Source organism: Delphinapterus leucas, chromosome 4, assembly GCF_059928025.1.
Source record: "Delphinapterus leucas isolate spDelLeu-1000000601 "Yukka" chromosome 4, BTC_Dleu_Yukka2, whole genome shotgun sequence".
Lineage (NCBI taxonomy): Eukaryota > Metazoa > Chordata > Mammalia > Artiodactyla > Monodontidae > Delphinapterus > Delphinapterus leucas.
In genome coordinates, this window is record NC_143132.1 from 7,801,187 (window position 1) to 7,825,252 (window position 24,066).

At 41.0% G+C, this 24,066-nt stretch overlaps 1 protein-coding gene across 1 annotated transcript; it reads left to right on the forward strand.

The window, feature by feature from the left end:
* The first annotated feature begins 13,697 nt into the window (after window positions 1-13,697).
* Window positions 13,698-14,303, forward strand: LOC111163884 (potassium inwardly rectifying channel subfamily J member 6). The gene has a single exon (XM_022552988.3). It carries the CDS (start codon window positions 13,698-13,700, stop codon window positions 14,019-14,021), a length of 324 nt encoding a protein of 107 aa, XP_022408696.3. The 3' UTR covers window positions 14,022-14,303.
* The last annotated feature ends 9,763 nt before the right edge of the window (window positions 14,304-24,066 follow it).

Below are 24,066 nucleotides of genomic sequence, written 5' to 3' on the forward strand. Positions count from 1 at the left end.
AATAAGAAAATAGGCACTTTCAGACAGAAATTCGCTCAACTCTGCCCCCTATCACAAATCTACCCGGACCAACACCCACGGTCTCTCAGGACAGAGCCTCCTTCCGCCACCTTGATTTCCTAGTGTTACCCGTCTCTCCAGTACCAAAAGCTACTGATTACATCTTCTCCTACATCACGTGGAGCCCTTCCCACTCAGCCAGAGCCTTTTGCATCAGTATTTGAATGTGGGCAGGTGTCCCATGTCTTTAAAAACTCACTCAATCCCATGTCCCTTGCTAACTATTGCCTTCTCTCATCATCTTCATAGTCAGGTTCTTGAAAAACTTTCCTAACTTCACTCACCCCATTTCCTCACCCCAAACCCACTTCTCAAACGACTTCACTGACTCCATTGCCCATCAGCTCTCACTAAGTGGATAATGACCACCATGTCTGAAATCCAGTGTATACTTTTCAGTTTGGGGCAATTTTCTCTCACTGGTTCTTGGCACTGTTAACCACCTGCCTTTCTTGAACACTCCTCTCCCGTGGCTTGTGCCACCCTCCACTCTTCTGTCTTTCTTCCTATCTCTCTAGCCACCCTCTGTCTCTCTCAACGTGCTGGGCAAGCTCATCCTTCTCCACCTTCAAATGTTAAATTTTCACAATAGTCTCGTCCTCAGTTTTTCTCGTCACAAACCCTTCCCTTGGCAATTTCATCCGCCCCCAGGCTTCAGTTCCATCCACATGCCACTGACATCCCAAGTATATACCTAATCCAGACCTCTTCTGTGGATTTGAGACTTGGTTATCCCAAGGACCTATTCAATATTCTTGCATATCTCAAAGTCACAATAAAATTAACATTCTCAAAACCAAACATGTAATTTTCCTGCACTCAAGATTCGCAATGGCACCACCATCCATCCCATTGCCTGAGCCAGAAATCTGGGCATCATTCTTGGCTCTTCCTTCTAACTCACCCCCATGAATAATTCATTACAGAGGTCTATCCATTTGGCCTCCTAAATACATCTTCAGTCCATTTTAGTCTCCCATCTCCACTGGTTCTCTTCTGCTTCTGATAACTATAATTTCTTCTTTGTACTACTGAGGTAGCTTCCTCACTCTTCTCCCCACACACACTTTGCCCTCCTCCAAGTCATTTTTCCCTCTGTAGCCAGAGCAATATTGTATTTAGTTCCCCTCACCCCTACCCCAAACACACTAGTCTTTCAGTTTCTTGGACATCTCAGGGACCCTCCTCCAACAGAACCTCCTTCTGCCAGAAATGCTTCCTTGATATAGTCCACTTACCCCTACCTCACTCATTCCACTGCTCATCCTTAAAGTCTTAACCCAAATGCCACATCCTCAGGGACACTTTCACTAATTCCCACGTGAACCCAAGTGTGATTTCCGTGTTAGGTTTTATAGAAGAATCCACCTTTTCTTCATTGCATTTATTACAGTTATAATTTTACATTCATTTAGATGTTTATTCCATTCTTAGAAGACTATAAATCCGATGAACCCAGGGACCATGTCATCTTTTGACGCCCAGAATTTGTCAAAATGCCAGACACATAGTAGGTCCTCAATAAATATTATATGATGAATGAATAAATGAGTTATTATCACCTGGGCCCTTTTATTCCTTTAGCCATTAACAAATACTTACTGGGCATATTATCAAACACCGTTGCCAAACACTATAGCAGGGGACAGAGATAAAGTAGTGGCCAAGACAGAACTCCTGCCCACAGGAACCCCCATCCCCAGACTTGAAAATGTAGGAACAAATATTGACAATTGCAATTTGGTGAGGAAGATTCTGGTAGGGTGAGCACTGGCCACTGAGAAAGCACATAACCTGCCCATAACCCAGTTGCAGTTTAACGAAACTCTTTCTTCTCTATTTTCCCTTAAACCTCTTCCTCCTCACATGCACACATACACCTTCTCCTAAAGCAGAATTGTTTTGTTCTTTTGTTTTTGCTTCTCTTTGTTTTGTTTGAACCTAGGATCCCACAAATTTCAGTGAGTTCCTGAGCCCTTGAGCCTTTACAAACTGTTGTATGTTTGTATATTTTAAGAAGAGAGGATCCATGAATTTCATAAGATTTCCAAAAGGGTCCTTGACCAAAAAAAGTTAAGAACCACTGCCTGGAAAATGCAGAATAATGGGGGACAATGAAGAGACGAGTGACTCTTCAAATATCAGGCACCAAAGGGTATTTTGAAATGTTCAAAGAATAGTAAGGCATAAAGTAAACCCTGACATCAACAGGAAGATGAAACATGATGTCTCCAGATCTTTCTCTGAATGGTTTTTATTCCTTTTGAAAAAAATCAACAAGCAACCAAATATTTGATGTAAGGGAAAAAATGTTATTGATCAATGCTGCTAATTCTACAAGAAAGGTCAGCTTTTATGCTTGACCAAGGGAAGGAATGGCACTAAGAGAATTGCCAGTGATGTCCTCAAACAGAGCCCTAGGTCAAGGCTTTCACCTGTGAAATTTCTTGTAGATCGTTTCTCTACTCTGGTCATTATTTTCCCAGCTATGACAGATGAGGAATAAGAGAAGCTAAGTAGCCTATCCAGGCCACACTGTGGCTCTGGGCAGCCCAGATTTAAACCTGGGCCAGTCTGCTTCCAGCTCCCACTGTTCAACTCCACTGTATCATTGATAAGCCTATGGATTCTATGATAAAAGGAAATGAGCACGTCCAGAGATTTCAAATTGCTTTAGCGGAAGAAAATCATCATACAGCTTCCTGTCCTGAAATATATTCCCTCTGCAGGGTCAAAATGAGAAATAAGAATGTGTGTGCATCTAAGTTTGCTTATTTTACAAAAGGAAACACAGGGTAAAGCAGAAACAAATGAAAATGGCCACATACAGGAGGTGGGCAGAAACAGGATAGAAGAAGAGGTGGGAATGAGACTTTTCTGAATATATCTTTTTATGCTGACTTAATTTTTGAACTATTTAAGTGGTTTAAAATTTCTTTTTAAAAAAAAAAGGACCACAAAAGCAAATCCTAAAAGGAAATACAATTAGAAACAAATGAACCTAACTAGATATAAAACAGATAACAAGGCTACATAGAAAAAAGGATGAATCCAATAACTTTGGAACTCAGTACTTGGATTGCACTACCTCAGTGGGAATAGTCTAAGATTAAAAAGAATTTCAATTTTTAATTTTACCTCATAGGCTTGCGGATGATGGTTTCAAAAGTACACAGAGCACCTGTACTATTAACAAAAGGTTGCTGATTCAGATCATACGAGATAGTTTGCTACTATCTCTTTCCTTTGGTAGAAACTCACAGGACTTACAGGGTAAAAGGAGGAAGTGTTAAGATAGTCTTTGATTGGTGAGTGTTCTATTATAGAATTTTTGGAAGCAGGGAAGTGTTCTAATTGGCTTTCAAGTGCATTTGGCAGTCTTTGGTTCACTATTTACTGGTACATACTGGGGATTTCTTGTAAAGTCACAGGGGCTTTCCTGTTTCAACTAGAAGCATAGCTGGTCCTCTGCTGTGAGGTCTGAGTCTTGTACAAACAATTCTTCAGTAGACTTACAGGTGTGATAATTCCCAAGCTGCTTTGTGTGCTCGTAGGATAGAGCCAATGATAAATGTATAGATTTTTGGGAACCCGGAACTGTTGGAGAAGAGAGAAACAAATATAGAATGGGAGAGGTTGAAGAAGAATCCTGCAGTTTATGATTTGATTTGAGGCTATCTCATGATTTCTTTCAAAAAGAATCAAGGTTGTTTAGTGTCTCCAAGCAACATTCTGAATCTGGTAGCCACTGCTCCAGATTGAATAGAGAATAAGTACATTTGTATGGAAGACAAGGTAAGAATGGACAGGCTTAGGAGAGCTGGTGGGGAACAAATGGTAGATATGATGGGAAAGACAAATGGTGAGCAGGTATTATTTGGCAGTCAAGTTACAACACCCAGTGGCAACATCCCTTGGGCCATGATGATTCATCTACTCTCCATTTTATTTTGTAAATATAAGTATAAGGCACTTACAGGAGTTATAAAGGTCACAATGAACACATGATCCCTGTTTTCAAAAATAGATATAATAGTGTGACAGTTGAGGACATAGGCTCTAGAGACAGGCTCCCTAAATTAGAACCCTAGTTCCACTCTTACTGATATTAGTCTGCTAGGGCTGTCATAGCAAAATACCGCAGACTGGGTGGCTTAACCAACAGAAATGATTTTCTCACCATTCTGGAGGCTAGAAGTCCAAAAGCAAGGCACCATCAGTGCTGTTTGCCTGTAGGGCCTCTCTTCTTGGCTTGTAGACAGCCACCTTCTGGCTGTGTCCTCATGTGGCACGTGGAAAGAGAGAAAGCTCTCTAGTACCTCTTCCTCTACAAGGACAATGGTCCTACTGGATTAGGTGACTTTGTTTAACCTTAATTCCCTCCCTAAAGTTCCTGTTTCCACATACAGTCACATGAGGGGGTTAGGGTTCAATATAGGAATTTTGGAGGCACACAATTCAGTCCATAAAACTGTGTGACCCAGAACATTTACTTAACCTCTCTTTGTCTTAGTTTGCTTATATGTTAAGTAGATATCGTAGCATCACCCACCTATGAGGGCTGTTGTAAGATGTTGTTAGTTTGTTGATGCACATAAAGCATTTGGTGCCAGGCATACAATAAACACTTAATAAATAATGTTTATTACTTAATTCAATACTTGATTTATGAATTCATCAGTTACTTTGGTGAGAGTACAATTGGGAGTACACATGTAGAATGCCTTTTTTCAAACATTTAAAAAAATACACTTTTCAATATTTTTTTGTGTAGCTAGAGGTGAACCTCACTGGCCATCCAAAATTTCAGTAACAGAAGAAGTACAACAGTTTATTGAAGGTATTCTTAACCTGAGCATAAGACAGGGCTTGTTGTTTAAATGATCAGCAGTTGGCTGAGCCTAATGAATTAAAATTACCATTACATTATGGCAGAGATTACTCTATACTGCTTCTTTTTGACACTGGGCTTGGAAAATCACCAAGATCGTTCTCCCTCACAAAGACTTATAAACATTAGTGCAGAACACTTTATTACTGCACTAATTCAGTGCAGTTTTTATTGAGAATGAGAACAAAGAGTAAAGGAAAACATTACATCATGTAGCCTGGTATTTGAAATAAAAAGACAAAACGCCTGCAGTCAATTCTTTGTTTCTGAATATTGGCAATATAGGTTAATTTTACAGAATTCCAAAGTGGTGAGGGTGGTTTATTCCATCTCATTTTATTGGAATCACATTCTCCAGGCAATTTTGATGCATTTTCTATCTACTGAGTGCATACCTCCAGCTTTATCCAGAGGGCTCTCTCTTGAGGATGGCTTTCATCATATTGGTATGCTGCACAAAACATCTCCAGTCATCATTTGTCGCCGTGAATCTAAAAATAAGGCTTTGCCTGTTAAATCTCCATCTTGCAGGGTCTGACCTGTGTTTGCTCAGTGCCTGTTAGATCCCTCAACTGGGCCTCAGTCTGGCTTCCCAGCTTCCTGGGCTTTTTGTTCACCACCAATGACAAGCAGTCCCTCCTTCACCACTCCTTATTCTAACGTACTCTTACTCAAGGAATGAAACACCACCAAAAAGATGGGCTGTTTCTATTCACTTTCAAGTGAGTTAAACTCTTGGAAGATTAACCAGAGAAACTCTCAGTGGAGAAATTATGAAGTGCAATAATTTTTTTTAAGACACACACACACACACACACATACACACACACACACATGCGCGCGCATCTTTGGGCTTTGGGGAAATAACTTAGACCAGACAACGCTGCTATGGAAATCAAGCAGTCTCCTCAAACACAAAGTCAAAGGCATGCCTGACCCACAAACACACCAACAGGCCATTCCTCCTCTAACCCCACTGGCCTCAATGCTGTCTCGCAATGTCAGCGTCCACCTGTTTCTTTCGAGATTGTGAGGCCAGATTTCCCAGGGATGTGACATGAGTGGTCTCCACACCTCAGTTTCCTCATTTGTAGAACAGGGATAGAATCATAGCACATGCTCATGGGGTTGTTATAAGGATTAAATGAAATAGACAAGGTAAAGGGCTTAGGGAATCCCCAGCTCACAGTAACTACTTGGGAATATTCCATGAAGATGACAGTGACGTGATAATGAGGAATGAGAAGAAACGGGGACTATCATTTATAGCACAGGTCTCACATGTCACGTCCTCCTCCCCGATTTTGTCTTGCCCACCTCTAAGCTGACTCTCAGTTGTGGAATTTCCTGTGGTTATTTGCACAGAAAGCAGTCAAGGAGGCTAAGTAGACAGCATCCTACTGTACAGAGACCCAGTTTCTGACTCACCATCAAGGAAATAAAAATGCATGAAAAACTAGTTGAAGGGTGAGAAACACAATCATGTATTTCTGTTTAACCCCACTAGCTGGGTCACGGAGCTAAGGAGACCATGGATGGAGTTTATGCCCCAGGTGCACTGAGCCTCCCTCCTTCCGCTGCCCCCACCATACATTCCAAAGACCCCAGGCACCCAGTTGGATGTCAGTTATCATGAACACTTGGTCATTAGGGCACGCAGGCAAGGGTCCTCATTTCTGGAAGTCCCAGTCAGAATTCCTGATTCTGAGCTTCTACAGGAATGAGAAGACGGACTGTAAGCTCCCTGAGGCTGGGAACTCATTACCTAGCACATGGATTCCATTTAATAAACATGACCCGAATAAATGAGTGGTTAACAGTTCTGATCACAGGGTAACTTTAAGAAAAGACATTATAGCTATTTTGAGCCAACAGATGTTTGGAAACATTTAAATGATGGTACAAAGCAGAATTATATAGATTAGATTATGTCACAATTCTTTTTTATTGTTTCCAATTCTTTACATAAAAATATAAGTTTGTATAAACAACAAGGACCTACTGCATAGCACAGGGAACTATATTCAATATCTTGTAATAAACCATAATGGAAAAGAATCTGAAAAAGAATATACATATATATATATATATATATATATATATATATATATATATATATATATAACTGAACCACTTTGCTGTATACCTGAAACATTGTAAATAACTATACTTCAATAAAAAAAAAGAAGAAAAAACAGTTCTGAAAACACAAAACAAGAGGAGCCTTTGCACAAAAGATAAGCAGGCTAATACTGCAAGAACAAATGGAATTAGCAATCTTTTAAAGTATAGCACTTGGTAAGTACAAAATAATGCATGTCACATATTACATTACAGGGTATAAGAAAACACCTCCAGTTTGACTGTTCGATTTAAGAGCTAGAACATTACTGCTATATCTACTTCTGTATTCCTTCTCCACCCTAACGTAACTACTTATTTTTATCATTCTCTTAATTTCTTTAAAAAAATAATTTTGAATGTGCCCCTGAATGATATACTACTTATGCTTACTTTTAGCTTTATACAAATGGTATCCTTTTATATATTCTATACAACTTTTCACTCAATATTATGTTTTCTAATTTATTCATTTATATACTGATGTTTATTACCTATTTCCCATGGATTCATCCTGTTGTTCTTTTACTAATTTCTTAAGTTGGATATTCTGCACAGACTTTCTTCTTTTCTAATATAAGCATTTAGGTCTATACACGTTTCTTACTTTCCATGTATCCCACAATCTTGACATTCTACATTTCAGTATCATTCATTTCTAAGTATTATTGAACTCCCATTAGAGTTTCTTCATTGAAGTCATTTCAAAGTATGATTATATGTTATGAAACACATAGTAGTTTCTTTTCATTCATCGTTTCTTTTTATTCATTATTTGCATCTATTCGTACACAGAATTAGGGGATACTCTTCTTCAGTTTTGTCCTCTGTGAGATTCCCCATCCTTTTCAGCTCCCAGGCCCCCTCTTCTCTGTCTATAAAGACAGGATCTCTCTCCACGTGTTGGCCACCCATACTGCTGCCCGGTTTCACAGGCTCAGAGTTCATTCTCAGAGTAAGGCAGTGAGAAGAGAGGAAAACGCAGCCACAAACTCTTTGGTCCACAGAGACCTCTTTTCCCAGTCCTCTGGCCAGAAGGATTTTCTCCCAGCTCTGGACTACGCAGCACTGAGAGCTGGGTGCAGAGATACAAAATTAATGAGGGCTCCCCACCCCCATTCTCCAGCCCAGAGGGGACCTTGTCCTGGTCCTTTGGCCAGAAAGACAGGGTTTCTCTCTGAGATTTTGTTGCAGCACCACAGCCCAGTTCTGCATAGGGACCACTCTAAGGTTAAAGCCAGATGATAAAAGAGAGAAAAAACCAAACCAAGAAATTTACCCCCAAACAAGTCATTCTTCAAGTTTTGGTACCCCTCCCCAATCTTCCCACTAGTGGTAACTTTTCAGAGTCTGCAGGTTGTTGCATTTTGTGTTTTGTCTAGAAGTCTTCATTGTAAGCAACGGGAGACAAAGGCTGCACTGACTCCATCTTCACCAAGCCCAGAAGTCCCATCCCTTACTTGTTATTGAACTTATTTTTGATTAAAATTAGGGAGTTTGTAACTTTCCAGTGTCTAGCTTGTATTTTAGCTGAGGGTCCTTCCTAGATAATCTGACATGACGCAGAAACAGAAATCTCCCACTTTCTTTTCTAAGGACCACAAGCCATCTTTTAATTTAATAATACATGTCAGACATTTCCAGTCAACATTTCTCTATAGTTCCTTAGGTCCATTCTCTTCACTTAACAACAGGTATTTGGGGGGAACCTCCAATGTTGAAGCACTATGTAAATGCTAGGAATATGGAAATAAAGAAGATAAACGAACTTTGAGGCATCCACAGTCCAACAAGGAAACCAGACACTTAGCATGAGCTGCAAAGGCTGTGAGAAGGCTGTGATGGGGTGTCACTGAAATATCCTGATAGCCGTGGGCTCCTAGTTCCAACTCAAGTGGGGTCGGTCACAGAGGGCTTTAGAAAGGAGATAATAAATCAGCTCTTGAAAGATGAACAGGAGTCCACCAGGGGAAGGGCATTCAAGATAAAGCAAATAGCACACATACAGGCATAAAAATATAAATGCAAATGGCAAGACAGCCAGCATGCTCAGAGTAAAGGCTGTGATCTGAACTTGGAGATCAGATTTTTCAGGTTTTATTCATCTCTACAAAAGGAGCTTCTCTTTTTCCAGAGATTACTTCACTCACTTCAAAAACCTACCTCAGTGGCTTCCTTGGTGATGCAGTGGTTAAGAATCCACCTGCCAGTGCAGGGGACACGGGTTCGAGCCCTGGTCCAGGAAAATCCCACATACCGTGGAGCAGCTAAGCCCCTGCGCCACAGCTACTGAGCCTGCACTCCAGAGCCCGCGAGCCACAGCTACTGAGTCTGCATGCCACAGCTTCTGAAGCTCATGTGCCTAGAGCCCGTGCTTCACAGTAAGAGAAGCCACTGCAATGAGAAGCACACGCACCGCAACAAAGAGTAACCCCCGCTCGCCGCAACAAGAGAAGACGTGCGCACAGCAACAAAGACCCAGTGCAGCCAAAAATTAATTAATTAATTAAAAAAAAAAAACCTACCTCAGGACACCGTAATGATCTTTCTGATATGAAAAACAAACACAACTTGCATACACACTGATTGAATCTTTTTTTTTTTTTTCTGATGACCAGGCGGTCTCCTTTTACTTTATATTTCTGTACATACATAGACAGGTATTATCTAAACTTTTATGTTCATGGTAAATATACATGTGTCATTCCTGTTTTCCATTATTAGTGTAGTAGATATTTTCATGTTTTTCATTTTTAGTCTTTTTTATTAAGCAAAGAAAATTCTACATCCTCAGCTCACACTCATTTCAAAGCCTGAAACACAATCCGTGAAAAATTGGTCTCAGAGTCACGGTCACACTTCAGTGAGTTAAGTGACATCGAAAATCACAAGGGCTCCACTATCACACACTGATGTAATTTTGGTGGCTGCACCTTAGTTGGTTTTATTTTGTTACTTTTTCAACATCAGTAAAAATCACAATTTTTCTAAGAATGGACTGGGACCAATGTCAATATGTAAAACAGGAATCTTTCTGAAGAAAATGAAAATTATCAGCTTACACTAGAAATACTTTTTGATATTGTTAGACAAATATATTAACATTCTTTTCATCTCTTTTCAAATGAATTAGGACACCAAAAGGTGAATAAAAATTGGGAAAGCATCCACAAACATTTGTTTAAATCTCTCTTATTCCTTTTTGATTACATAAATTAATCCTATTAAAGTGGTACTATGAAAAGGTATTTTACTATCCCTGTGGAATTCAATAAGCACATTCATTTGCTAGGGCTGCCATAACAAAGTACCACAGACTTGGGCGGCTTAAACAGGAATTTATTGTCTCCTAATTCTGGAGGCTGGAAGTTCAAGATCAAGGTGTTGGCAGGGTTGGTTGCTCTCTCCTCGGCTTATAGATGGAGATGACCATCTTCTCCCTATGTCCTCACACGGTATTTCCTCTACACATGTCTGTGTAACTTATCTCCTCTTCTTATAACAACACTAGTCATATTGAATTAGGACCCCCTCCCAATGACCTCATTTTAACTTAATTACCTCTTTAAAGACCCTCTCTCAAACAAGTCACAGTCTGAGGTACTGGGGGTTAGAAATATGAAGGAATTTGGGCTGGGGGAGAGTACAAAGTTTAACCACTGTTTGTTTTTGACAAACAGCCCAAGGGAACAAGTTATTTGCATTGGGCAAACTCTGTCCCAAGTCAAAAAGAGACAAGCCTTGTAAATGGGATTTTCTAGGGAACTGCTAGAAACTTCAAATGATGACAATTCTGAGCATGAGGCTTTGAAAGAGCTCCAATCCTGTTCTGACCCCTCCAGCAGTTGCTAGACTGCTCTTTTGCACCATGATTGCAGGCTGTTGATTTTTAAGGCTAACATAAAGCTGAGTAGGGGGAAAGTTAAAATTTCCCAAAGCTCAGGGTTTTTACTGCAATTCAGCCGTTTTTCTTGAGCAAACACTCCTGGAGTTCATTTACAGAGTTCTAAAAGAGTTTGCTTTGTCAGTTTCTGCCAGCGTTCTCATTGCTTTCATGGAGGAGAGGGTTTTCAGAGGTCCTTTCTCCAGCAGTCCCAATGACAACCTCTTGGCTGCATCCTGTGTTGTTTCTTCATACCTGTGTCCCACGTTTCTAATTCTCTCTTCAGTCAATTCCAATTGGATGTTAAACCTCCATATAGATTTTAATTTTAATAATTATATTTTTAATTTCTAGTTCCATTTGGCCATTTACATAGCCAGAAATCAAAATCTAGGTGAATTTTATTTTATTTGCCTGTCTCTGTTTTCTAGTCATGCCACAATAAACATATGCTTCCTCAATGGGAAGAAAAATTTGAAAGTTATTTTATCACCTTTTCCTTTTGACTTCCTGTTTGTGCCTCACTCTGAGCCCACAGAACCCTGTCATCACCTGTCTTCCCCCATCACTCCCAAACACAGATAAAGAGTTGGTAACTCAGAAGAGAAATGTTGAGAAATAAAAGCAAGATGCTGTTGTTCTTTGATTTACAATGCCCAGTAACCCTGCTGTACTTGTTTCAGAGGCATGGGGGTGGGCAGACCAAATAATTGGGTAGTCAGGGAAACACTGAAGAAGGGTAGCATTCAGTTTTGAGGTTCAGAGGAAGAGCAGAATGTGAATGAGGGCTGTATGGGCTCAGACTCTGCCAGCTGCTGTGGGTCAGTCACTTCAGTCCCTGGGCCCCAACATTCTTCTTCTAGCCACGAGGAACAGGTGCACTGCTGTGGGAATATTTTGTAGATCTGAACGCTTCTGTGTAAAACCTACATGTGTCCTCTTCTCCTTACCACACCTGCATTCAGCATAAAGCAATTGCCTAATATATCTTATAGGCTGTCCTAAGGAATAATATATTGACTGACTGGCTGGCTGCTTCCCTGGATGAATGAACACAGGGCTGCAGTAGGACTATGGTGAGTCCTACGTGGTTTTACCTTTGTGGGCCCTTTATTCCATTTAAAAATTTTCTAATTATATTTTTATATAATTATATAATATAATATAAAGTATATAATCTACCTTATGTAATATGTAATATACTTTACATAAAGATGAATATTTTCATGGGCCCCTAAAAGCACTGTGGGCCCTTGGTACTGGACCTACTGAGCTAATGGAAAGTCAGCCCTGAAGGAATGGCTGAATGAATGCTTCCATTTCCTGAGAAGTTTCATAAGAGAATTCTTCGACCTCAGAAAAAAAATGCACCAATGTCTTCCCCGTTTTTTACACCAAGCCTGTTGCCTAGTTTCCTTTTCTAAGGAGGTGGGTGGGATTTCCCTTGTTCTGCCTTTTCATATTTAAAAGGAAGCTATCCCCGACTCCTGGGCTGCCAGTAGCTCATATGGCATTTTTGTGCAAATTAGAAAAAGTCTTCTTGTCTATAAGCAGGAAGGGCGGGTGAGATGGGGGGCGACTTTAAAGTATTATATTATCACACGATCTGAACAACCATCTCCACTGGTCCTGGGGAAAGTACAAATTCAGATCAGCATCCCTTCCAACCTCATTTGGGGGACCACAGTAGCTGCCTCTGTGTCACGGCAATGGGAGGGTAACACAAATCCGTGGCCTCCAGCTGAAAGGCAGCATAAGTTTAGTTTAAAATGTCAAATTTCATTCTAAGTCTGTGGCCAAAACCAAGACTCAAATCCCAGCAGGGCTCAGGCAAAACCTCTAAAAGCAGTGTGAGACAAAAGTCATGACCTCAGATGATCCTGGAGTAAAAAGTGGACAAGGCACAACCACATGAGTGTGCACCTGTGTGCATGTGCACACATGCTTTCCTGTGTGTGTGCCTGACCTTGCAGGCAAGTGCCTGCAAGTGCCTGGTGTGAGCCAGAACTTTCACATTGCTCCCTGGGATTCCATGCAGAAGCCTGGTATCTCCACCACATGCCCTCCTGCATGGTAGCACATGTCTACAACAAGAAAGACACCTCCTTGTAGTTGTGACACTGTTACCAAGTCCAAACTTGTACTGCTCGCCTCACGGCAGGCCAATAAATCAAGAGATGAGTCATTGAGGCAAGAAATAGCAACTTTATTCGAAAGCCAGCAGACCGAGAAGATGATGGACTAGTGTCCCAAAGAACCATCTTACCTGAGTTAGAATTCAGGCTTCTTTTATACTAAAAGAGGAGGGGGTGTGGCTGGTTGTTGCAGACTTCTTGGTGTCAGAATCCTTTGTTCTTGCAGCTGTCCATGTAGGTCAGGTCATAATGCCCCTGTAAACCTCCAACAAGACAAATGTTATCCTCTGTTCTGCAACTTTTTACCTCTATATGAATGGGAAAGTGTTATACCTTTAAAGGTCAGAGTTTTGAGAATGGGATATCCTGTATATTTCAGGCTATAGGCAACATTCTTAACTTGTAGCAAAAGCAATTGAATACAAGGTTTAAGTAAAAGAAGCAGATTTAATATGGAGTCAGATTCTGTTCTTCCCTATTATAGCAGCCTATGTGGGTCACAGTCTCAACACCACATGCAGCAGTCCTGCCTGTCTCCCTGAGTCCCCTGGGCGATGCAAAGCCCACAGACACACACACTAAAGCCTCCGTTCTCCTCTCTGCAGGGATGACATGCCAAGCTCGAAGCTCCTACATCACTAGTGAGATCCTCTGGGGGTACCGGTTCACCCCTGTCCTGACGCTGGAGGACGGGTTCTACGAAGTCGACTACAACAGCTTCCACGAGACCTACGAGACCAGCACCCCATCTCTCAGTGCCAAAGAGCTGGCCGAGTTAGCCAGCAGGGCTGAGCTGCCCCTGAGCTGGTCCGTCTCCAGCAAACTCAACCAACACGCAGAACTGGAGACTGAGGAGGAAGAAAAGAACCCTGAGGAGCAGACGGAGAGGAATGGTGATGTGGCGAATCTAGAGAACGAATCCAAAGTTTAGTCCCCTGGCTGGGCCACCCCTTCTCCTCTCTGCCCACAACCTTCCCTTGTCTCTCATTCTCTTTCTTTTCTGTCTCTCTTACTTTGTTCTTTCCTTATATTGAAGTTTGGCATTACCAGAAAACAAATCTTCAAGGTGTAAAATATCTACCTGCCCTCTCAGTTATTCAGATTGACAAGGCAGATTCAGATTGGGTTAAGATGTCATGTGCCCTCATTTGTGACCCAAGCCTGGTCTCCTCCCTGAATACGACACATCCAAGTCCTAGAGATTTCTGCTACTTACCTGCATGTGTTGTACAATACCAGATCACTCAAAAGAGTGCATCAAAGAGTTTACCTGGGATATGATGAGGAAGGTCTCTGGTGCCTATTCATTCATGCAGTGAGACATAGAGTTGAGCCCTCAGTTTTATACATCTCAATAAATTTCATCTACAGGGCGAGGTGCTTGCCCTCTGCGGGCATTGCATTTATAGGACCCAGGTGAGGTAATGACAAAATACTGTACATATATATGCCTTATGTAATTATTTTCTTTTGCAGTTAGTAATAAAACCCAGCATGTACAAAAGTACTGTAGAACAAAACTTCTAAATAATGTACATAGATGTAAAATTAATGTAGGTTTAGATATATAACTTTAGAAATAAGATTAAAAGAAAAAAAAAGGATTCCCAAAGTACAGTAGGCATTTCTGTTCTGATGTCCTGTTTTCTGGATTTCTTTGGTCCCATTGACCGCTGGCCCTTTAGTGCATGGCCTTTGCTCCGTGTCCCAGACTGGCAGCCGTTTGGGTACCTCACTGTTCCCTTTAATTGAATCTAATAAGCCATAGGTCTGGGAGAAGTTTGGAGGTTCAGTAGATGGCAAAACACACCACCAGTATGCTGATATACTGTGAAATGTTTACAAAACTGAGGTCTCTTTTTTAAGTAACAAGACCTCACTGACTAGCCTGGGGCAGAATTTCAGGAGGAGGACATGCTCTGGCATGTCACCAATGATGTGTGTTTTTTGGTTTTGTTTTGTTTTTGTTTTCTGACACACCTCGTAGCTTATAGGATCTTATTTCCCTGACCAGGGATCAAACCTAAGGTCCCAGCAGTGAGAGTGCCAACTCCTAACCACTGGACCACCAGGGAATTCCCACCAATGACGGGAATTTTGTGTTTATGCTTTTCAAGTTAGCTCTCACCCTTTGTAGTACCACAGTTTGAGAAACTATTTTTCTACAAAACCATTGACTCTCCAACTATTTTCACTCTATAATCACAGTTAAAAAATGAGACATGTTAAATTAGTAAAAGGTGGTTTGGGTCTAAAGTCATGAAATTCATAATGGCATGTAATGGGCGAAGTATATTGCAGTCACTGATCTCACACACCTTGACTCCATCTGGCACTCTTCCTATACCTGGGGGGCTTATCCATCAGCATTCCTTGCATTGGTATTTATTATTATTATTATTAGTTTATTATTATGAAATTTCCAGAGTTCAATATTTAAAGATTAGATCAACAATCTTGGTGACTGTCTAAGAAATATTTCTAGAGTATGCCACAGGTTAGAAATCAAATCCAAAGTGTCTCCCAATCAAAGAAAACAAAAAACTACAGCCTTAATTCATTTTAATCTGCAAAGATAAAAAGAAAGAAAGAAGAAAGAAAGAAAGAAGGAAAGAAAGGAAGGAAGGAAGGAAGGAAGGAGAGGAGAGGAGATGGGAAGGAAGGAATAGTACTTTGTAAGGAAAATCTAATTTTCAAAATGAAAAAATTTTCAAATGAAGAAATAAGAAAAGGAAGAGAATCTTAGACAAAACCTCAAGGGCAGGTGGAGATTTTGCACTGAAACAGATCTTTCACATTAAGTTGGCATTTATAAACTGTTTGTTCCCTAACATAATCATCCATCATAAATATTCATTGACTGGATCCAAGTTCATTTTCAACTTCTACAGCTGTGCTCAGTTTGAGGCTTTGCACCATGGAGGTCAAAGAGCTCAAACTAGCTGTCCCTCCCTGCTGCCCTTGCCTTCCCTGACCAGATATCACAGGGCTTCACACTGTAGTTTGGGGACCTTGTCTACTAAAAAGCATGTCCCAGAGATAAGGAAAGTAACTCCTCAATTTGACATGGGGGGTGGGTCTCTCTTCTCCCACTTCTGACACCTTGTATCAAGACAACTGCTTCTTGGCACTGACGGTATGGAAAACAAAACTGTTGGCCATAACTCTTTCCTTTTGCCAACATTTCACTTTTCGCATTGAATATTTGTTGAATCATTTATTCATTCCACATAATCCAAAGAGGAGGTTGTAGTTGAGGAGGAGGAGGGAGCCCCATACACTTCTTGCCAGGCTGTGGGGAGGTACTGTGGCCTTACCTCAGTGTAGCCTTAGGAAGGGCCCTCTTGCCTTGGGGGCACTATCCCTGCAGCATCACCAGAGTTGCAAGGCCAGGCATGGTAGCACAAAGCAAGATCAGCTGGGGTTACAAAAAGTCTGCTAATTTAGCTCCTAAAGACTCAATGGGCCTTTCTAAGTCCATTACTAAGGCTTAAAGTACAACACACACCCTGTTGTCTGGTTGGAAGAGCAATTGGGGGCCCTTGAGCACAACTGAATGAAGAGCCTTGACAACCCTTTGGTCAGACACACACGTCAGTTCTGTATCTGTGACAGGGCACCCAGGTGTGAGGTCCTTCCCTATTTCTCACTGTCTTTGGTGTCAATGTGGCTGGAGATGGAACATGAACCAAATCTCATTTTTGTAATGTGAGCCTCTGAATCTTTAAATGAGGATGCTCCAGAAGAACCTTTTATTAGAATGTCCTTATCAAACATGTCTATTTTTCTACAATTATTGATAACACAGTTTAACAGTGTATTTTGTGTCAACTGTTAAAATTTGGAACTGAAAAAAGCTCATTAAGACTGAATTTTCTAAGTAGCAAGTATTGAATGGTGTTTTTCATTAACAGTTCAGCAAAGATGACCCTACAATTTCTACCCATTCTCTTCCACCATATCCAGGCTCCAATCACTCAGTCACTTTGTTAGCAAATCCAGAGCTATGGAAATAAATAAGCCTATTTTAATGTACCAATACTCATAATGAATGAGGATCACACTCAACTTGATATTTTGGTCTGTTTGATGGTGTATTTGAGTCCCTTTCCCATAAAAGCATGGCAGTATCCATTAGCCAGAAAAGAACTTTGGGCTAAAGGGTTACAGTTTGCCACAATTGACTCCAGTTTGGAGGAAAGGGCAGACTCAGCTGGGAGCATGACCTCCCCAAGGGCTGACAAGACCCTCAGATTGTCATTTCCACCCACCTCAACATGCTTTCCAACTGGAAGAGCACCTATTTATTTATGTCAGCTTTATGTAACTGATAAAATTGTTTATGTCCTCGGATGTCCCATGGGCAAACTATACTCTTTTGGATTAACACCTTTGCGGTCACTGTAATGTCAGGTCATTACTTTTCCATCCCTTCGAAATATGGCCTTTTAGCCTGGTTGGTCCAATACATAGACACTCTATGTCCAGGAGAAGGAAACCTCTCTTTCCCCACTCCCTTCCTCCATCTGTCCCTCTCTTTTTCTCTTTCCCTAGTTCTCCAGTTCCAGTTCCATTGATTTAGTTCAATATCTTATGTTCCCTAACAGAAATCCAGCTACTGTTTCTAAAAAGGTCAATCTATTTCTTAAGCACAATTTTCTCTTGCTGGTTTAACCAAACTAGGGCTCTGAAATGTCTGTTTTTCATTATACTCTAATTTAAAAATTATTTATGACTTCATTTAAAAGCCTAAGTTTTGAAGTCTCCAAGCAACATCCTTATGTTTTCCCTTCCTACATTTCAGGTTTCTTACTTTTTCCCCTTTGCTTTTTTATTTAGATTGAAGCCAGTATCTTTGGGATGTTCAGAAACTGTTTATAAATATGGGAGCTGGTGGACAGAGAAAGAGACTCTAAAAATTCCATTAGAAAACTACTTTAACTCAGCAAAATAATGTGAAATCATTTGCTTAGCTAAGTGATACAAGATTTAAAATTATATATATATATATATATATATATATATATATATATATATATATATATTCATAGTCATTTCCAAAACAGCTTGCCAAGGGTCTGACTACTTTACAGTCTTTCTTTCCTTGACTTGGGTGATACTCTATGTGATTCAGAAGAGTCATAAGGGTAGTTGAAGATTAAATGTCCTACATAGATGGTAAACATTATCTTCTATGGTTTCATTTCAATGGATGGCTATAAAGTCAAAAAACATAGGCAACATATACATAATAGATGATTCATTGATATTGCATTACAATATAATCAACTAATAATACCTTGTTTCTAGACTCTATGGCCACCCCGCATTTAAGAAAATGTTATCCTTTCATTTAAAATTGAGTAAAGCATACCTCTTCCTAATATTTCTGCCCTCAACGTCTTGGAGAGCTTTTGATGTAGAATGTCATCTAGCAGTCCAAGCTCTGTCAGGCTACTATTTGATTTTGACAAAGCACAGTATGTACAATAATAACCAAACAATATTACACCCTACGTTGTGTGGTGTTTTGGAGCATTCAGAGTACTTGCACAAGTTTTCTCATTTAATTCTAATCCACCATCAGAGCTTGAGTATTATAATTTACGTTTTATAGACGGAAAACTAGGGTTTGGGCAAACTGAGTAACTTCCCCAAGGCTACAAGGCAAGTCAATCACAGATCCTGGTCTCAAATCCAGGTGCTGAGGCTAAAACCATGGGCTCTTTTTACTACAAAAAGGGTCAGCAAACCAAATCTGCGCACAGAATCTGGCCCACTGCCTGTTTTTGCACCACTTGCGAGCTAAGACTGATTTTACATTTTTAACTGGCTGGGAAAAAGAAAAAAAAAAGAAACAAGAGAAGGATACTTGGTGACATGTGAAAATTATAACAAATTCACATTTCTGTGTCCATAAATAAAGTTTTATTGGAACACAGGCACACCCATTGATTTATCTGTTTCTATGACTGCTTTCACAATACACAGCAGAGTTGAGTAATTAAAACAGAGGTCACATAGCCAGAAGACTATTTACTCTCTGACCCTTTACAGGAAAAGTTTGCCAACCCCAGTACTGTGCTATTAACTACTATTAATACCATTAAGTACTATTACATATTGTACTGTACTATTAAAATATTCCTGGGCAAATTAGAATGATGACATTCTTTTCCAGTATAACTCTATTTTCCAGTATCGTGCTTAGGTTTGTTCAAGGAAAAATAATTCATTTTTTTATAAGAGAGACAACTGCTTCACAGGACTTTGAGTTGAGTCTCAAAGAAAAGCTCCTTTCTTTTCATAACCATTCCGCCAAGAGTGGTAAATAGAGTAAACAGTCAGGCAAGAGCCAGTGGCCAGCTCAGAAAGTGATGTGGTACAACTACTCATTAATGAACAATTAAAAAAAAACGGGAATTCCAGGGACTGAGCTATTGCTTCGCTGACATGCATAGGTATTTAAATATGTAGACAGTTGGGGCCTGGGCCTCTGCTGAGTGTGATGAACTAGACTTGCAGTAGTCTAGAGACTAGACTGTCTCTCCATCTTCCCTTGCTAGTTCCCTCTAGCTCACAATTGATCAGCGTGATAAGAAGAATCTTAAACCACCACTCCTGTTTAGTTGTACTTGTTCTGGCTCCCTCTAGGTACTCAGCTAAAAGTTTAACATGCAAATAAAAACTAAATGCTTCTCTTAGAAAACAAACAGGTTCTGTGAAAGAGCTCAGGAAGAAACAGAGGCATAGTAAAGGGTTATTGCATTGTTTGCTGCTTTCTAAGTCTGAAGCACAAGATAAAAATTGGTAACTCTGTAGTTACCAATTGGATCAAAGAAATTCAGACCATGGAGTTTTGAGATAAATCAATACTAAATGACATTCTTTAGTATCACTAAGCTGAACTCACTTGTATTCTAAGGAAGCATTTCCAAATCCAGACATAGGTCAGCCAAGTTACATTTTTTATCTCTTTAGTTCTATTGAAAAATATATCAAGTTCTCTTATGAGTGCTTTCCTGGAAGTTAGGTGGAAAAGAAAAAATTTTGTAATAAATCATTGTGATGTTGTATTGCTGACGGATAAATGATGGAAATTGAGATGAATTTGGTCCTGTGTCTGAAACTAAGTAGTTGATGGTATCTGCAATCGTGCAAAAAGCTTGCGATCTTGCAACTGCATGGAACAGCATAACTAAGTGGGAGGGGAAAAAAATCTCAAAGTTCAACACCATAAAACTTAAATAAATGTTAAAAGGAGTCAAACTGTTACTTGGCCTCATTACCTTGGTGAAAGAAAGCTTCATGCATCCACCTAATTCAAATAGGAAAGTCCTAGGGGAAAGAGGACAAAATACTTTAGCACTCAGAGAATAGCTAATTGAAGTAGTCAGCATGACTAAGTGATTGAGATTTATCACCAGTGAAAATGGTATTTGTAAAGTTAATTTTAGACACTACCCCCCTAGACATCAATCCTAACGTGCCCTGTGGTCAGCTAGAGATTTGTGACCACACAAGCAACAGAGCTTGATTTCAGAGAACTAAATCTTCCTACTAACAAAGTGTAACTGACCATTTCAAGATTAAGGCTACATACCCGTTGTATTAACAGGGATCATGAATACTGTGATATCAACCAGCCAATCTTTATAAGAATAGGAAGGGCTGTTCCTCTCAGGCAATGTAAATATCTACTACCAACAGGCACTAGTGAAATAAACATGTAATTCATCATCATTTCTAAAATTCTAATGGAAACCACAAAATATCCATCCAAAGGAGCAAACGTCCCTGGAGTCCAGGATCGGACTGTCCAAGCTGAATGCCTTATGGAATATTTCAATATTCACCACTAAACACAAGTAGCGGAACTGGATCAGCTGTAGTGCACAGAGCTGGGTTGTCGACAGCTGTGCATGACTGGAACCTCTTGGTCTTTCGCCAGCCTTCTTAGAGAAGGAGACGAACACTCTTCTAAGATCCAGGCACAGCAGGTGCCGTTCTGGCATCATCTCTCAGCATGGCTGACGGGGGGGCGGGGGGGGGGTGGTGCGGTGGGCATGAGCCATTCCCTCCCTTGTCCATTGGCTCAGCCTTGGGTAGTCCAGAAGCCTTGTTCATACCCACCACCTCTCTGGGTGAGTCTCTCCCTCCAGCCCTGGTTTCTGCCCATTTAGACAATGACCCCCCAGAAGTGTCTGCTGGGAAGCCTGTATCTTTTGAGCTTCTCTTGGCCAGCACACTTGACCCCACAGAGCACCCACGTGGGTTAGGGATGATGACTCTCCCTAGAAGAACTGAAGTAAGACCTTTTGAGTCCCCTATGCACAGGGATGCCCCTCCCATATGTAAGTCAAAATCAAATAATACTAATGCATAAATGAAGTAAGTGTAAGGAAGTCCAAAAGAGTTCTCATTTCCCATGGTGATTACCTCACTGCTTTGTTTTCCTTTACATATCTTTCTTCAGCCTCTAGAAATTCTCACTTTTCAGCCATCTCCCTAGATGGTCTGACCTTGTCTCCTCTTGTTAAGTGAGAGGTCTTGATCTGTCACCACAAATCTACCCCACAACCAAATAAATGCTGCCCCAGTCAAGAAACTTTACATCCCTTCTCTTTCCTCTGGCAGAGCCACCAAATGTGGCAGCAATGTTTTGGATTTTTCTTTTTATTTGCAAGGAACGCCTCTGGATTGCAACTCTTGGAGGCACAACTTGTGCTATTCCCAGGTGCCCACCCAGCTTTCACGTCACCTCAGGTGGTCATCCAAGCCTTCTACCCTGCTCCTCTTTCTGAATTTCCTCCCTCAGCTAACCACTAACAGTCATCTTTCCTGGCACCTTCCTCTGAATGTTCATTCCATTCTTGAGCAGTAGCAGAGAACCTATTATTGGGGCTAGTCCTATTCCTTACCACTTCATTGTCCACCACCAGTTTTAATTGAGCATATACTATGTTCATGGTCTGACTACCTGAGACCAAAATGTACAATATTTTGCTCCTGCTGCATAAACATGAGCTATTGAGAGCCCACGAGTGATGGTCGGGCATTTTGACATCAGCCCATAACTGAATAGAACATCAGTGAAGTCTTGTGCGGAAGAGACAGCTGTATTTTTCCAGGGAAGCCTTCTTGTCCTTGTGACTAGGTTAGCCAGCTTGCCAAAGATAGTCCTGAATATCTTTATTCCACCCAATGATTCTGCATCTAAAGTGAGAGCCACGCAGGGACAACAGTGAACTATCAAGTGTGTACAGGATTCTGAAACAATGACCCCAAAATCTGCCTGTGCAAAGTGGTCTTTCCTCCCTCACCATCTGCACAGACTGTGCTCTGGGGAAAATCCCAGCACCTATGTGGTGCCTGGTTACCCAGGACATTCATGGCTGCTGCCATGGCAACCATAGCCTATTGGTACTGACCACTCCATGGAGTCTTTGATGAGAATTGGCAGAGACCCCAGGGGGCTGAGGCCCCCCAGGACTGCTCCACTTGTAGATAGCCTTGGGGGAAACCAAGGACACATGGGACAGTGCCCAGGCAAATAGGTATTCATTCAGCATGCCAGGTGTGAGATATTCCTACCCATTCCTCCTAGGATGGCATGCACTTAGGTGGCCAAACTCCTCCTTAAAAAGCTATTCTTTAAGGGCTTCCCTGGTGGTGCAGTGGTTGAGAGTCCGCCTGCCGATGCAGGGGACGTGGATTTGTGCCCCAGTCTGGGAGGATCCCGCATGTCGCGGAGCGGCTGGGCCTGTGAGCCATGGCCGCTGGGCCTGCGCGTCCGGAGCCTGTGCTCCGCAATGGGAGAGGCCACAACAGTGAGAGGCCCGCGTACCACAAAAAAAAAAAAAAAAAAAAAAAGCTATTCTTTAAGCCATCATCCCCATAATCACACTCTCACACCCAAATCACATTCGCCTTTAAAAAAAAAAAAAAAGATTCCAAAACCAAAACTAAATTCACATCATCTGATGTAATAGATGTCCAAAGAGCTGCCATCTTATTAATCTCTGCTTAAAAGGTTAAGATTGGTCCACAATAAATAGTGTTTCAATAATAAGCTCAAGTACAAACAAAGGCGATTTTTAAAATTTACTTACAAATTCCTTTAGAAACCTTAATTTCAAATTAGAGGTATTCATTTTTGCCGCCAGGATGCAAAGTTCCCCCAGTACTATTTCTCCTTGAACTTGCCATTTTCCATCTGGCTTTGAAACTGAGAAAAAAACTCCTTGACATTGGTATGAAAGGTGAAGTGGAATTTAGCACTGAAGCTCTTAGAGTTCAATTCAGTCTGGCCCCATGAATCAGGCTGGAATAAACTCTGCTAACCAGGAATGTCTCAGCAGCAATCCCACTGGACACCGACCTCATGGAAACTTTGGACATGGTGGTACTCAAGATGATGGCCTGCTTTCAGAGAGACGATCTTAACATTCAAATCTCTAAGTCATGCCCAAACTGTACAAGTCAGGCCAGATCAGATCCCAGAGTTTGCATGTCACTGGGTCAGCTGGCCATGTTCAGATGGGTGTTAGGGAATAAGCGAGAACTTTCCACAACCTGAGCAGCTTGACTTCCATCTTATTTTTTAATTCTATTACAACAGGCATCAACAAGACGTGTGGGCTCTTCTCCTGTGGTTCCTCTCTATTTGTATCTTCATATGCTTGTTTTCCTTTTCTAAAAGACTCCGCTAAAGGTACACAATGCAGTGGGAGTTTCCAGTCTTTTGTAACTAACACATCAACTGACAAATGCATACACACATAGATACATATACACAAATATACATGCACTTATATACACGCACGCGTGCGCGCGCACACGCACACACACACTTATCCTTCCCGATCCGTTATGAGCTGGTCCACATAAGTGAATTTCCAGAAAGCCAAAGCCATAACAATAATAATCACTTCCCCCCAGACCCCCCTCACCATCACTGTGATATTCTTTCTAAA